The 17,470-nt window shown below is 36.1% G+C and overlaps 1 protein-coding gene across 4 annotated transcripts in view; it reads left to right on the top strand.

Annotated features, from left to right (window-relative positions):
- LOC131146101 (uncharacterized) overlaps window positions 1-16,376 on the top strand; it is a 51,302-nt gene extending 34,926 nt beyond the window's left edge. For all 4 annotated transcript variants that reach the window (XM_058095428.1, XM_058095429.1, XM_058095427.1 and 1 more), the window contains exons 13-19: window positions 4,115-4,220; window positions 4,317-4,452; window positions 13,098-13,162; window positions 13,326-13,490; window positions 13,680-13,752; window positions 13,833-13,912; window positions 16,056-16,376. In XM_058095428.1, the coding sequence (XP_057951411.1) occupies window positions 4,115-4,220; window positions 4,317-4,452; window positions 13,098-13,162; window positions 13,326-13,490; window positions 13,680-13,752; window positions 13,833-13,894 (607 nt within the window). In that variant the 3' untranslated portion in view covers window positions 13,895-13,912; window positions 16,056-16,376. The remainder of the gene's footprint in view (window positions 1-4,114; window positions 4,221-4,316; window positions 4,453-13,097; window positions 13,163-13,325; window positions 13,491-13,679; window positions 13,753-13,832; window positions 13,913-16,055) is intronic.
- The last annotated feature ends 1,094 nt before the right edge of the window (window positions 16,377-17,470 follow it).

The following is a 17,470-nucleotide window of genomic DNA, read 5'->3' as shown; positions in this document are numbered from 1 at the left end:
TAACAGGAACATAAAAGGTGCTAGAAGTAATAAAATTAAAAGCAACTCAAACAGTAGAATCCTTGTAGTACAAGGAGATCAGTGTTCTAATTGTTGCAGTATTAACTTATTTAAACCAACTTACGATGAATACAAATAAACACTTATGGAAAAAAATAATGTAACTTATACAAAAATTGATTACCTAATAACTACAATACTGAAAATCATAAAGATGTTTTAACTAATAAACAGTACAAAATGAAACCACCAAGCTAGATTTTGAATATTGATATCATTGTCTGAGCCACAATTTGCTCCATTTTATAACATTGAGACTATTGTCAATGTATTCAAACCTGACCATCATTAAAGCCATCCATTGTCATCAAATGTTAAGTTATTAATTTAATCTTCGTCCTCAACCTCATCATCAACATTAAAAATCACCTATTAAACACAAATATACTAAAAGATAGTTTATAAGTTAATAATTTTGTTCAAATATTGCATCTTGATTTGAATCTTCCTTGCAAGTTCCTACATTCCATATAGGATATTGTTTTGGATCCTGACTAAATTTTCCTTTCTTGCATGTTTACTCCCCCCATCCCCCACCCTACCAAAAAACCCCAGCCTGTGGTATTTTCTTGTCCAAGTATTAGAGAAAGTTTATATATTTATTTTTGCCATATTGTTGCTCCAGAGAAGTGTGAGCAGAAGCATCTCCGCTCTTTTCTTTCTCCATTTGACGAGCTTATACCATTGAGTATTACTTGAGTTGAGTTTATCCCCTTATGTTGGACAGTAACAGGAACTCGTTATTCTATATGCAGAAAGTATCTTTAAAGAGCTCTAAACATAGACTTTTGATAGAGCTGCAAAAGTTCTTGCAGTTGAATTTTTTTAAGGAAACTGATACTGAACTGAATTTTTAAATTTTTTTTTTCAAGTTTAAAGTAATCCCAAATGGAATAACCATATAATCAACCTTCAGTTATATGTTCTGGTTTTGTTATTTAGTCTAGGTCAAAATTTCGATTGAGCGAAAGTATGGTTGTCAAAATTGTACAATTCTCGATTTGAATCGTACAGTTGGATTTGATTCAACAGCCTATTAATTTGAATCTAGTGGGGGTAATAGAAATAAGTGAGAATTGACCATGAATTCTACAATTTGAGATTCATATTTGCGAAATTCACATCCTGACCCACAACCAACGAATCAAATTGGTTCCCAATCAATCCCAAATTCCCAACTATTTAAAAGTCAATTTTTCTATTTTTTAAACCCAGAAATACTTGAAACCTATTTCATGGCCATGTAGTAATAAAAAATATTTATTTTGAAATCATTCTAAAAGTTTTGGCGTCCTAAATATTCTCATGTGTTTGAAAATCCCATATACTTTTTGGAGCCAGAAGCACTTAGATTGGAGATATTTTGACCTTTTGACATGAAAGGGGTGCTACTTATTTTTATTCAACTTTCTACTTATTAGTGTAGTTTTCATTCTTTCATAAATGTGTGTTTTTATGTATATTAGCTTATTAGCTAGGGCAAATGATCATTCAAGTTTCATCAATATATTTTATTTATAAATTATTTTGTTTGTTTTGGATATATACATGTAACTTAGAATGAATTTTTATAATTTGTGCTGAATCTTACAATTCAATTCAATTTTTAATTCATAAATTTAAGATTTCGATTCACAATTCGAATCTGATTTGACAACTATGGGCCAAGCCTTCCACTTTGATAAAGCATAAGCTGAACATTCCCTGGAATTCAAACTTAAATCCACTTTAGTTGGCTGACGAGGACAAAAATACATAATTTTGGGACAAGTGGCATGTTTTGTTTTGTTCTGTTTTTTCCTTATGTTTGTTTGTTTGTTTTTTTTTTTGGGGTTCTTCCCTGGGGTTTTTTTTTTGGGTACCCTCTCTCCAAATGCAACCGATGTGCTTTAAGAACTCCAACTTTGGAAGCATTTAGAGGGAGTGGGTGAGAAGCTCCCCTATAAAATGCTCCCCTACTTGCTCTTTCTTCTTGCATTGAAGGTCTGGAGCTTGAAACTTATCACTCTTGCATAGGAGTTAGGACATGGTCCTTCGAATGACACTTTTGGGCAATTATACCAGGAGATTTAAATTAGGTTGATGATAAAAGGTTTAGATTGGAGCCCTATAGAGGAGGGAAAGTTTGTTGGGAGACCCCAAGTTGGGGAGGTCGAGGTGACCATGTTTGAGATGGAGAGAGAGAAGGCTTTTGATTTTAGTGGTTTCATGCTGTAAATCTGAAAAAGAGAATCTTATGAAACATTCTTTTGCAAAAGCTACTGGCCAAATACGAGATCCTATCCCAATCAAAGTCATCTTCTTTCTTGTGAATATACATGCATTTGGCTCCAACCATATCTCCTACAAAGTAGGAAAACTGCATTCCTCCACAATGCTACCCATCTTTACCCCTCCCAAAACCTGAAAATGAGATAGCCAATAAATTTTCCAAAGACTCTAGACGCACCCAACTCTCTCCAAATATGCCAAATAAATTATTCCACACACTGTGAAATGGAGCAATGGGGGAACAACTGAGAGACATAATATTATTAACTATTGAAATATAAAGAACATACATCCATAGATAATGCCTCAAAAAATTCTCCTACTTTGCAACAGATTGTTGGTGTTAATTCTGTTAAGAACAACTAACTGAATAAAAGCCTTAATCTTTGAGGGAACTTTGGCCTTCAAAATAGTACAATGAAGTGGGAAGGACGATGTTTCTATGGGACAAATGCTAAAAAAAAACTTGCTTGAGTACTCTCCCTAAGAATCGAGAATCCACAACCAATAGTCCCTCCTGGACAAAAGAAGATTATCTTTCGACAAATGTTATAAGGGGGTGAGCTCCAAAACCTTCCTATCATTAATAAACCTACAGAAATGAAAATCTCAAGAGAATGCATCTGCATTTTAAATAAGAAGGAAGAAATAGATTCTTTGTGTAATGAGGGGGGCCCATAAAGACAAGGAATAGAAAAATCCAAAGCGCAGGACCACCCATCCAATGTCTTCCCAAAATTGAATTTGGTATCATCACAGACAATAAATTTAATATAATGAATAAAAAGAGGATATATCTGTAAAGTGCACTTACAAGGACCATCAAAAGAACATCTCAGCCACAAATCAGCATCCCTCCCATTACCCTATGAGCCAGATTTACTTTTAACTTTGTGCCAAAAATAAGACACCTTTAAGGGAAAACACCAAAGCCCTTTACCTATTAAGGCAATCTTCTTAGACACCAACTTTCCAAGAACTGAAACCCCCTCCTTTTTAGACCAACAAATACCCTCCCAACTAACAAGATGATCCTTTTTCCTCTCCCACCTTAGGAAATCTCTCCTCAGCTTCTCAATATTTCTAGCTACCCCCATTAAATTCTAAAAACAGACAAGAAATAGAGATGAATGCTTGCCAAGGCTCTTTATATCAAATGTTTGGAGCAACAAAAATAAGAGGCTGGACAGGCTAAGGTGCGGGTTTGCAGGCTATGCATATGGGTCGATATGGGCTAGAGCTGGCTGATCCCTCACACTAGCCAGATCCTGCTAAGGCATTTTGTTAGTATAAAAACAGAAAAGGAAATGAAAAATTTTACTTATGGCCCTTATCATAAATATGAAATAAGAATTGGACAGGCCTGGATATGAATCTTGAAGAATCTAACTGTCAAAATTTAAAAATTAAGAGCTAAGTGAAATCGCATAAAACTTCAGGTATTAATTTAAACTTTATTGGTTGTTCAGTTATTCTATCCATGTCTGAAAATCAAACCAAACATCATAATTTGGAATTCTTTGAACCAAGACCAGATAAATTAACTAACTGAACCAAACACAAAGCTGGTTCAGTCCTATGCATTTTTCAGTTAGAAGTTTGTGCAGTCCTAATTTTTTTTGTGTTGATTTGAAAGCTGTATGCTGTTTATAAACATAGAACTTTTGATTCTGATTGTGTCATTCTGAATGCTCTGGATGATTTTCTTCATCAATGACAGTCGATATATATAAATATTTTATTGTTTTTCTGTGTGCATGATGTTTTGCTTCTGTACCTATAGGCTGCCAATCATTGACAAATTTAAAGACATGGGAACTGTTATTATGGGCAAGGTGGAATCTGGTAGTGTGCGCGAGGGTGATACCATGCTGGTCATGCCAAATAAGGTGCTCCTAGCTTTATTTTAATACTTTATTATTTTTCCTCTGTTAATTTTCCACATTATTTGATGGTGATTGGGAATTTGGCATGTTGATTTTCAGGCCCAGGTGAAAGTTGTTGCTGTATACTGTGATGAGAACAAAGTTAAACGTGCAGGACCTGGTGAAAACCTACGAGTGAGATTATCTGGAGTAGAAGATGAGGACATATTATGTGGTTTTGTTTTATCAAGTGTTGGTAAGTTTTCTTTGATCTATTCATAATATTCTGAACAGTTTGTAATGAGGATAATAAATGGGTTGGCCAGTGTCTAAAGGATAGGTCATTAGTCCATCAAACCAGATTGATCCAACCCATTTTGATCCATACCTACCCATGTAGCATTTCTAGTTGGGTATCCCTGAAGCTGGCTATATCTGCATTTTACATAGATGCTTCTAGTGGTTTTGATTTTTGGAGTTTTGATTGGAAGAATGATGAAAATATTTTGTGATAGTAGGCACATTCACTATTTTCTGGTGTGTTTAGTTGTTAAGGAGTCCAAGAATTTTCAAGATTTGTGCCTCTATCAACTTGTTACGGGTGAAGAGTGTTCTTTCCTCCTCGTTGGTCTTTGGTTGCAGGAGCTTTTGCTGGACTGCCTGAACTCATACTCAGCCCGTGATTGGAAGACTTTGGTCACTTAATACATTTTTCTGTATTCTTCCTTTTTTTCCTTTTGGAAGACTTCTTGTCCTTTTCCTTCTATTATTTCATTCCTCAATTACACTTTTCTCAAAATGTCGATGCCCCATTAGTTTTAAAATTTTGTTAAAATCTTAATGGTTTCTTGGAGACATATTCTGCATATAGGAAGCCAATTCTTCTATTAATTAGCAATTAAACACTTTGGTTTTAATGGTGGTGTCATTTTTGTCTTGTTAGTGGGTTGCCTGTCTTTTGCTATTTGCAAACAAAACTATTTTTATTTTAGGAAAAATCTGTACTAGTCATATGCTACCGATATATTAGTTGAAGTAATGGATAACTTTCTGTCCCTTGCTTTTCTTTTTTGAATTTTTGTTAGAATCTTAATGGACTAGCAACCTGATCCGAGAGCTTAAGACATAAGGTCTTGGCCTATCCATGTATTTAAGCCACTCCTCCCTGATTCTTTTCCATGCACAACTCAAGTGGAATTCCCAACATGGGTATATGGCCTACCGGAAGTAATTTGATGTTTCTAGTGAGAGTGAATTTGTCATGTCAGGGGCAAGATTCATGTGATTGGAGCGAGGTTCTAGAACCACCATGAAATCAAGGTTCTGAGATGTGGAGGTGTTACCTAATGAGGATGGTGTAACTAGAGGGAAAAAGAATACATATTAACTTGATAGGATGAGGTTAAATAGAATATAGGGACTTGGATCATGTTGAGAATGTTAATGATTAGACACGTCTTACACTCTTACCTAATGAATTCTTGGTTTGATTAAGAGCACCAAGTTGGCCTATGTAGGATAAAAATTGCAGGCATGTGCAGGAAATGAACCAGTGAAATGGAGCTCATACAAAACACCTGCCACTGAAGACCAGACTGAGGCGGGAAAAAATTCCTATCCAAATCAAATGAATAGGAGAAAAAGTATCCCCAAATGTCTCTGAATTCCTTTCCAACCAAATGTGCCAAACACTAGCAAGCAATGCACAATCCCATAAAATTCTGTAGGCATATTTGGCCTTCCCGTTTGCAAACAATCATTGTTATTTATTTGGTTGAGAATCATGCAGCAAACAAATGCCTTAACTTTGAAAGGAACCTTGGCCTTCCAAATAAACATTTCCAAAAGGAGAAAGTACTTAGTTGAGGTCCTGAGGAGATATGAAGAAAAAGATTTGCACAAAAATTTACCAAAATTGCTCGTCTACATGGAAGAGAATCCGACATGAGTGAAAAATAGAATTTAAGGAACTTAACTTCCCAACCTCTCCATCTTTAAGATCGTTAAAGAACTGAAGATTCCAAAAGATGCAAGAACCATCCTGATTGTGACCATTTATCAGTGGAGCATCCCCAACCCATACGATTAAAAATTTCTCATCAACAACTAACCTTTCAGCTACACTAACCGAGATCCTAAGCAATCATAAAAAATAAATAGGAATGCTAGAAAAACTAGCTGAGGTGAGAGTAATACAACCACGTGAAGAAAATTATGCACATTTTCACCTATCTAACCTCCAACGAACCCATCAACGAAGTAGCATGAGTATTACCCCCCAAAAGCAGACCTAAGTTTGAAGTCACTCGTGAACATTGCAGCCAGGCACCACAAGAGACATCCTGCAAAATCAAGCCAACCAAACTAAACCTAGCAAGTTTAATCCTAAGACCTGACCCCTAAAAAATTGCAAGTTGCTCAATGGTTTTTAATTCCTACAATGTCAAAAAATTCTTAGTTCTCTGAACTTCCAATGAAAGGAATAGTTGATTTTGCGTTCCTGGTTGCCTGGTGTGTTTGACAGGATCAAAATATGAGAATCTTCAAGGGGTATGCCATATTTTCTCGTCTCATGGACTAGGGTAGTTTTCCTAGCTTTGTTTTGGTGGTCTGCTTTTTAGAATGTTTTTTACTTATAGTAGATTTCCGATGCAAATTTAGACATTTTTATTTAGCAGTATATTCTGCCTCCTTATAGATATATATATATATATATATATATATATATATATTTTGTTGAGATAGGAAAAGAAGTTTTATTGAAATTAGAAAGGAGAAACAGATGCGTAAAAGGAGAACAGGAAGCCTGCATGATAACAAAGAAAAGAAAAAATAACTTCAATTAATAAAGACACACTGTCTTGGTTGACATATTGAAAACAGCATCCCCTAAAGCATCCTGCCTATAAGCCCAAAGATAAGCCAAGAACCTTACCTCATCCCAAAGTAGCCCCTTTGATAATCTCTTTCAAGAAAAACAAAATTCTTTCTGGCATTCTTTCCAGCCAAATTCCCCATAACATGCCTCAAAGAGCACACCTCCACAACCTCATTACATCCTTACCTTTCACAAAACCCGTAAAAGAAATAGTCAAGAACTCCTTTGAACATACCCACCCTTCACCAAGAATTCTGAAGAGATTTTTGACTAGTCCCAAGCAAAAGAACAATGTAGGAGCAAATGAGGAAACTGCATCATTGTGATGATAAGAAAGAAGCACAACACCCCCCCCCCCCCCCCCCCCCCCCAAAAAAAAAAAACAGAAAAAAACACCCCCAAAAACAACCGAACCCAAAAAAAAAAAAAGAATACATCTTCCTGAAACCTAATATGATTACCTTTGCACAATTAAAACTTTGATAAAAGAAGAAATGAAGGATGCACCTATGAAATGAACCTCCAAGAACTGAAGATTCTGAAGCCCAAATTAGCAATCTTATACAATACATACTTTTTAATTACTTTGTGCCAAAGACCAAGGGGAAACCACCATAATCATTTAGCCCAAAGGACTGGTTTTAGACACCAAATGACCATGCACCCCCCCCCCCACCTCTCTCTCTCTAAAAAGAGAGGAAAAAATGCAGTGGAAATGGTGGGAATGCTAGCTGGTACCAGAGTAATTCTACCACCTAAAGACAACAAACCTCCTTTGCAACCATCCAATCACTAAGCTATCTTGGTCATCCCTGGATTCCAAAAAGCAAGGAATGAGGCTTACTTCCCGAAAGGACTTCTAAATAGGTCGCAGGCCACACCAAAATACCAAATCTAGCCAGAGAGGTCAGCCCCAAAACCCTCTCACAAGTAAGGTTTGCCGGCCCAGCACCACTCTTGCTCAAATTAATTCTATGACCAGTGACTCAAAAATCTGTAGCATACTGAGAATGTTAATGAAAGAATCTACTGTGGTAATCTAAGGAAAATAACAGTTCCATCAGAAAAGTAAAAATGAGACACTAGAGCCTCCTTACTCACCTTAAGACCTCTGACTACCCCACTATCTAACACCATATCTATCATTTGACTCAAACTTCCACCACAAGGACAAATAGAGGAGGGGATAAACGTTTCTATTCTCTAGGCTGCCCTCATTTGTAATAACTGAAAAATGGGCAGTAAACACCCCCTTATCCAATTCCTTTACCTAAACCCAATCCTTTTTCCTCCTAAGCATCCTATCCAAGAACTCCCAACTAACTCTATTATAAGCCTTCTCAAAGTCTAATTTAAACACAATTCCCTTCTTCCTATGACGAATACCCCCCAACACCTCCTTTGCCATCAAGATGTCATCCATAATCTGCATCCCTCCCGAAAAAGCACTTCGAGCAAGGAAAAGAGAATCATTAAGGATGGAATTCCACCTATTTGCCATCATCATACTAAACTGATCGGCAAAACTCTGATACCTTAATTTACCTACCTTTCTTAGGCACCCCGGCAATAGATGTAGAATTAATACTCTTCCCTAATTTTCTGCTGTCATGAAATGCATAAAAAACCTTCATCATCTACTCCCTCATTACAAATTAACACACTAAAAAAAGCTAGGTTAAACCCATCCCGCCTAGGAGCCATATTACTTTTTAATACTAGACACTGTGGTCCTAGCCTTTTCCTCAAAAGGCTTCTCCACCCAAGACATTTGTGTGTCTAAAATATCTCCAACCCTTTAATCGCAGCCATTTCTGAATTTTCCTGAAAAATATTTTTTTAAAGAAATTGATGATCTTTTCAGCTATCATCCCAACATCGGCCACTATTTTCCCATGACATTTGTATGTTCTGAATAGGATGCTAACCAACCCCATAATTGTTGGCTTTTCAAAATATTCCTCAAAAATATATTTTTGAAGAAATATGTGGCCTTTTCAGCTGTCATCCTAACACTAGTCACTATTTCCCCAGTTCTCAACTACATATCTTTTATGTAATTAACTAATTATGCCTCATTTTCCCATTCGCCACCTTATTAAAAAAATGTTAGAGTTGCAATCCCCTCCATTCATTGTTCAAACTCTCTCCAGAGTGCCCGTGCCCCTCCCCAATCCCTTGGTGCACCAAAAGTATTCAACTTTTTCCCCCTTTTTTAACATCTCCAAACACCTCTAAGTTGCATTTTTTTAACTCCTCTTTAATCCCCTTTAGCTTCTTCTAAAACTGAAATATTCTCAGCCAATGTCACAATTACTTGAAGTCTCCTTCAACTGAATAGAAAAAGACATGATGATCCACTGGCATATTCTAAAAGGAGCGGGGCCTCATCTAACTTTAGTTTCCTCTTAAATTCTCAGAGAGGAGAAACTCGTCCTCCCACTCATTAATTTAAAAGTATGCGATCTAAATGACTAAATCTATTACTCTCCCCAATGAAGCTATAAAAAAAACTGCATGCTAGATGAGAAACTCTCATCATCGTTTTTCTCCAATGGAAATCTAATTACACTGAAGTCACCCCCAATCACCCATCTAAGGCAACACAAGTTACACAACCTGAACCCATACACAGCCCCATACTCCTCTCAAAACTGGGATCTAAAGGTAGATCAAAAAGTACCATAAACCAAAGTAAACCACCAGTACTCCATTTCCCCTATAACAACACTAACAAGGAAAGATAACCCTAGTAAAATCCACCCTATAGCCACCTGAATTTCCCAAATTACAAAAATACCCCCATCTACTGAAGATAGAATAGCCCAATTTTAACCTCAATGTGGCCATATCTCCCTAATAATACCCCCCATGAGAGTATAAAGGGTGTTCCTGGGCCACAAGGCTCCTCACTTTGTGAGGGTAGGGGTAGGGGTCGTACACTGTGATGACCCTCCCTCTGCAAAATAGCAGGGGTAAGGGGGTTTACACTGTGACAACCCCCATGAGAGTATCTGGACACCAATTCGAGGACCAAACCTCTTTTTCTACAACCTCCTAGCCTTTCAACATTCCAACTCATTAACCTCATATTTTAGCAATTTTACCATCATTACCCATCAACCCCCCCCCCCCCACAAACCAAGAATCACCTCCTTTGCTTTTAATTTCATCTCATGTTTAATTTTCCCCAAGTAATCTCTAGTCTCATCATCCTTGCTATATTGACCTGACCTGAAGGTTTAAACTCCCCCCCCCCCCCTTTTTTTTTTTTTTTCTCTTTTCGAGAGCAACTGACAAAAGATGTTGAACTTCTCCTCAGGCTTCTCTTAGACATTTTCACCTGCAACTCATTCCAAACTGAGCTGTTTCAACCCTCAGCAACTCCTTGTTCCCATCTCCTTGTCAGTGCAAGTTTTCTCAATACTGGGGTTTGATTTAGCAGCACAAATAGATGTTTTCTTGTCTCCACCCCAATCCTTCTTACAAGATTGCTTAAAATATTGGGTTGACCTTGAACCCAATTAGGCCCAGTTCCTAAAGCTCAAAACCCCATTTTCCTTCTCAAACTTTGTGCTTTCTCCACTAACTCTAATAGGCCCAGTTCATGAACAGGCCCATTTAAGTTCCCTCGAGATCCTTTACCTGAAACTCTATCCTTCCAACTGCAATCTGCGGCGACACCTTCCATCACCATCAAAATCTGGCCAAGCTCTCTGGCAAAGCTTTCTTCATTGTCAGATTGTGTCCCGGATTTGAGAATATCCATGTATCTAGGCTTGTGTTCTAATCTCTGAAACACTGACAATTTCTTTTGGGCTTCCATAATGTTGAACAATCCACAGTCCATGCATTTCAAACCCCTTTCCCCCCCAATCACATTCCTGAAATTTGTTAAACTTACTACTGAATTTTTTTGGGCTTATTTTAGTGAGAGTAGCCATAAAATGCCAAATACATAAGTTTTTAAATTATTTTGCATTTTAAGTAGAATCTTATGATCCACAATCTGATCCTATGATTTGATCCTGCGGATCCCCCAACAATCGTATATATGATCCCAATTCTAACAACTTTGACACACACACACACACACACACAGAAAGTGTTGCCAAATCGAGTTCAAACTGTAAATCAAAATTCCAATTTTTGGAATTGAGAATTGACTCAAATCATAAGATTACAAATTTTCAAAATCAAGTCCAAATTATATACAAGAAAAATTGTAAAATACGATTAAATTTTGATAATTAAATAACATTTTTCATGTTTATGCTTTCCCCAAATAATAAAAGGTAATAGAATGAGAGAAGGAAAAATAATAAAAAAATAAACTTAATGTTTTTTAAGGGAAGGAATCAAGAAAAAAAAAATTGAACTTTTGGTGTTCCTTAACAATTTAAAAAAAATTATATTAAAAGGAAAGTTTTGTAGGATGGCTATAAGACCAGCTATGCTATATGGATCCGAATGTTGGACAACTAAGAAACAACATATGCAAAAAGTGTAAGTTGCTGAGATGAGAATGCTTGGATGAATGGTATAACATTGAAAGATAAATTAAAAAATGAACATATTTGTAGCAAGTTAGACATAGCTCTTGTAGAAGATAAGATAAGGAAGGGACGACTCAGATGGTTTGGACACTTGCAACGTAGGTCACATAGTGCCCCAGTGAGGAAGAGTGAGTAGGTGTGAGGGATAGTAGAAGGGGTAGAGGTAAGACCTAAAGTAACTTGGAATGATATAGTGAGTAAAGATTTAATAGTCCTGAATTTGTCAAAAGAAATTGTCCATGATCGCATAAATTGGCGGAAAAGGATTCATGTAGCCGACTTCACCTAGTGGGACTTAAGGCTTGGGTTTTTTTTTCTGTTTTTGTTGTTTTTGTATATTTTATGGCTATTGTTTATCTAATTAAAAAATACAAAAATAAACAACTTAGAAAATTGATAATAATTGAACAAACTACTAAAAAGACCAACTTTTGAATCTTACAACAAAATGAAACAGGATGCCACCTTAGTCTATGAGTGTTCTATTCCTTCTCAATGGCAGAACACTATACCCCTCCAAGAATTTAGAATGGTTTTGTAGAGGCAACATTATACCTAAGTTCTATTTTCTCTTTTTTAGCATAGTATTGACATAGACAACGAACAGAAGGTAATCGTGTAAAAAAATAAAGGCTATAAAAAAAGAAATGCTTTTTTTTGGGGTTTTAAATTGGTTATATGATGGTTCTAAAATCAATTGATGGATTCAATTCGTTAGATTCATGTGGTGAATGATAGATTTGTTAATGATTCGGTTGTTTTTCGATTCACAAATTAGATTCAAATGATTTTGGTGTGGAATTGAAAAGAATCGTATGAATCAAATTGGGAGTTGTAAGATTCTAACGGCTGTGTGTGTGTATAGTAAAGGTTTGAATCGACTTGGTGTGGGGTTGTGAATCGAGTCATAAAAATCTGTGTACATACGTACATATATACATACATATGCATATATCTAACAATTGACTAGTGTGTGTGTGTGTATACACATGCATACATACATACATACATATATATTTATATATGTATGTAAAATTTGTTTTTGATGTAAATTATACCCTGTTTTGTAATGAATAATGAATGATGTCACAGTTAAGTTCTAGGCAAGCACTTTTGTTAGCCAAGTCGGGACATTGGTGATGCCAACCTGCATCAATTGCCTATGCTCAAATACCCAAATGTTAATTGTTTGTTAATTTTACCCCTTAAAAATAATTCAGAACAAAGTAAATAATTTTTATGCAGTATTGCCCTTATAGGAGCTTGATTATCTTTACATGTTAAAAGTGTACATGCATTCCATGGAATAAAAACAAGTAGAAGTGTAATTGCGAACTGAATTTGTTTTGGGTGGTGGTTAGAACGTATGTCTTGATTATTCATTTGTTTGTTTGTTTGTTTGTTTTTTTGTTTTTAAATATATAACTGAGCCTTTTTGTAGTGGTTCTAAATTAGTTTCTCATGCAGTGAAACCGATAGTCGCAGTTTCTGAGTTTGTTGCCCAGCTGCAGATCCATGAGTTGCTTGACAATGTATGAATATGATCTCTCTCTCTCTCTCTCTCTCTCTCTCTCTCTCTAAACCACAAAATCCTGTTGGAGAAGGGTGCATGGATGATAATTCTTGATAGATTCTACCATTCTAGTATGTGATTGAGCATCTAATATTTAAATTGCCATAAACATTTTGTTGCAGGCAATTTTTACTGCGGGCTACAAGGCTGTTTTGCACATTCATGCAATTGTTGAGGAATGTGAGATTGTTGAGCTTCTTAAACAAATTGATCCAAAGACGAAGAAACCTATGAAGAAGAAAGTTCTCTTTGTAAAGAATGGTGCTGTTGTTTTATGCCGCATTCAGGTAAATTAACACTGTAACCAAAAAATGAAAATAAAAACCCTGAATCTGAGGAAAAAAATCACGTTGCAAATATTTTTTATCATCTTTTAAGGTCTTAAGATTTGAAACGTGGTCTGGTTTGAAATATATAAATATAATTTTTTTTCAATTTATATTGAGTTCTCCCCCCTATGGCATTGTGCCACTCAGGTGAATAACTTGATTTGCATTGAGAGGTTCTCCGATTTTCCTCAGCTTGGAAGGTTCACTCTTCGAACAGAAGGTATTGAGCATATTTTAGCTTCATGCATGTGTGAGTGATGCTTTGTATGCTTTGCATTCACAAATTACTATTTTCTACAGGAAAAACTGTTGCAGTGGGTAAAGTTACTGATCTCCCTACTGCGCCTGCCAGTAGTACTTGAGCAATTTTGGCATAATAGGTAATTTGTTTTTTTGCACTTTAAATTCTTGGCGCTGTACATATATTTATGTTATTCATTTTCAAGGGCATAGAACTTACCGGATTTGCACAAATCGTCTCATCTTCTCGCTGCCTGTATTTAGTTCTCTGTTAGCTTATATTTGTCAATGCTTACTCTGAAATTTACAGAGATAGGGTTTTCATATGAAAACATTCGATTTTTCCCCTTGTGTTGATGAAAGGGGTTAAGTTTCAAAGTGGGCATCAATTCCAATGTGGCCAGCTTGTGTCACTGACTCACCCGTGGACCTGCTGTTCCCGTGGACCTGCAAACAGCTTATATTTATATTTTGCTGTTCATACTATCCTATATATGCCTTAACCTTGGCTGATAATAGAAGAAATTTATTAATTAAAAAAGAGAGCCAGAGAGAAGGATAAGACATCCTCCTACTAAACTTGCAAATAAATAAATTCATAAATAGAGAAAATCAACCAAGGAGAGCTTCCCGATTATGTGTCTACAAATTCCTCAAACTGCTACCAATTATCACTCATGTTTGCCGCCACTTGTCATCTGCCAAGCTTGTTCTCTGCTAGCCCCCATAAAATTTTGGAGCCAGATATTTAGAGGGATTGAACTACGGGGGGATTGGAAAGATATATATATATTTTTTTCCTTTTTTCTCCTACGTGGCTCTGGAAACTACTGCAAGTGAAGGATACTGAAAACAAAGATGAAACACAGAAAAGATGCACCACAAAGCATGAAATCATTGCATAACACAAGAAGAGTACGAAGAAAACCTCCATGACCAGTACCATATCATAGGGAAAAGAGGGAGAATGGAAAAATATAAAAAAAAAAATTCATTGAAAAAAATGTTGCTTTAGGGAAATAAATAAATACCATAGGACATTTGTGTAATTGTTTGGAATTCGAGGGTGTTTTCTCTCAATGTTTTAGAAGGCGAAGGCGTAAGACGAGGTGTTTTAACCCTTAAGAAGCGAGGTGTAAGCCTTTTGAGGAATTTATATTTTTAGATAGAAATATGTGAACAAATTACAAATATTGTAAAAGTAAATAAAAAAATTAAGAAAATAAAAATGTAATGTAAAAAAATTTAAATTAAATTTGCAAACTACTTATTGCTATTCAGAAATTGCTAACTTGAATTCATTATGTATATCGTGACGAGATAGCTAAGCATTACAAAATTCAAATAGTTTTTAAGATCTAAGATACAACTATCAACTAATTTAAGAAGGATGAGGTTCAAGAGTTATAGAAATCAGCTGACATTATGACTTCCTTTTATATAAACATGGAGTTAAAAATTTTCTAGCCAAATCTTACTTATAATCACACTCAAAATTTCCAAGCCTCAACTAAAAATGTGCAGGTGTGCCTTTTGCACCAACTGCAGAAGCCTCAGTGTGTAATGCATTAGTCTTTTTTATTATAAAAAAAAAATTGTGTTGGCCTTTTTTGGATTTTGGTATTTTAGATTGAACCTCAAGGCAGTTTAGGCATGCCTTGCCTTGAGACGAACTTCAAGGCAAGCATTGGATAAGCCTTTTGAAACATTGGTTTCTCTTTTTGACAGAACTTAAGGGAGATGGGTATGTTATTTTTATTTTAGTTTTGCAGTGGGCAACTGTAGGATTGCAACTGCCCACTTTTGTGGGTTCCATTTTGAGGCTCACTTTGGAGCCCACAGCCATGTATGGCTGTGATCCTGCTGTTGCATCAGGTGGCTGGATAGTATTGATCAGTTTTATCGATATAAGAAATGATCCAGCCAATAAAAATCATGCGAACGTCTTTCTGGTTTCTACCATATGTTTGGTCCTTTGTATCCCTACGAGGGCAAGAGTTAAATATATTAGTGTGTTGTTCATGCATATCAAAGCTGATTGAAATAAAGGTGCTCTGGACTGCAGCTTGTTTAGATGCAGTGCTACTTAAATTGCTTCAAATAAAGGTCTCTTTATGCATTTTAGATTCGGGACGGTATTGTCCATGCATCTGTCTGCTACTGATGTTAATAAGTGTGATTCAGGGTCATGTGCATTTAATGTTAGTGGAAACCATGGGAGTTTCCTTGACAGTTCTGTGTAGTACTTCAAAACATCAAGTTGATTTTTTTTTTCCCCAACAGAGATGCTGTGGAACAGGACAGCTTAAATTTTATACAAAAATTGAGAAGCAGCACTGAGGGAATTGGAAGTGCATGGGTGCCTTGTTGAGCCTGGGCTGTATGGGCTATGGCATAAAAGAGCTGCTGGCTTTTGTATTCTTATTTATTTGAGAGTTTGTTATTTAGTGAGTTAATTTATTCTGGCGGTCCTTGCTTTAATTGGATGCCATTTTTACAAAGCTTCTTTGTACCTAAAAAAAAAAATGTACTGGTTGTCCAGACTTCCACCTGCCCTTGGTAGGTGATATTATATTATATATCTATAATCATGGTTGCTGATAATTAGTCATTTTATTTGAATTGAGTTGCTTTTATTTGGGTATTATGATGTTAGTAGTGATTTATTTCTTAATCAATTTCCAGTTGGTGCGCTCAATTAATGAGTGGAAAGATATAATTTCATTATTCTGTATGTAGAGCAAAATAGTTCGTGGTAGTGATTTCATCTCTTAAGTTTCAGTAGGTGCCTGCAATTGTGAGAGAGATTGGGCTACACAATTCATGGCAAAAATGAGCGAGGTAGTCGGCTTGAAATGTGTTTTTTTTCCTCTGTTTTTTAGAACTAGGGTGAGATGATCTTATTAAAGTACTGGAATAGAATTAAGAAGCCCGGCCACCAGGAGGAAGCAGCAACAGAAAAACAAGCTGCTGAGCACCAACAGCAAACAGAACAGAAAACAATAGATATTAAGAAAGGTAGAGGGGAAAAAAAAAAAGAAAAAGAAAAAAAGAGCAGCAAACTCCCTACTTAGCCATCAACCTAAGACTGATGAACAGAACAGCCAGAACTACAGCCGCTAACCCATGACAACTGATGCGAAATCAGCTTCCAAAGCTCGGAAGAGCAACAGACCAATTAATGCAGGTAGAGCTTAATATCCTGAGTGATGACTGTAGAAATCTCTTCAATCTTTCCTGCGTTATGGTTATTATAAAGCAGGATGGTTTCTTGCTTTCCAGATATAACAAGCTGATGAAGACCAAATAAGTTTGCTCATATGGTTCTGAACCTCTTGGGAGGCTTGAAAACCAAGTAGTTTCATCTTTCCAAGATGAAAAGCTTCTCTTACAATTAAAAAAGAGGTAATACCTATTTTCATCCATTCCATCGTAGAATAAACCATGGTTTATTTCTTGTGCCAAGAAAAAATCTTGTTCAAAAGTAGGGAGTCTACTTGAAGCATTCAGCCAAGCTAGGAAAGCCTACGTCCAAATTACTATATACGAAGACACATTGTTCTTTTTCACTCTAATAAGGTTTCAAGCAGACTTGGTAGAAAAGTCCCCCGAAGAATGTTAAATTCCAGTTGATCTTGTCTAGTGTTTGGGTTGAGGCTGATTTTTAGGTTTCCCTTGAAGCATCTGGCATTAAGGGA

The sequence above is a fragment of the Malania oleifera genome, chromosome 13, assembly GCF_029873635.1.
Source record: "Malania oleifera isolate guangnan ecotype guangnan chromosome 13, ASM2987363v1, whole genome shotgun sequence".
In the NCBI taxonomy this organism is placed as follows: domain Eukaryota; kingdom Viridiplantae; phylum Streptophyta; class Magnoliopsida; order Santalales; family Ximeniaceae; genus Malania; species Malania oleifera.
This window is presented reverse-complemented; position numbering and strand designations above follow the sequence as displayed.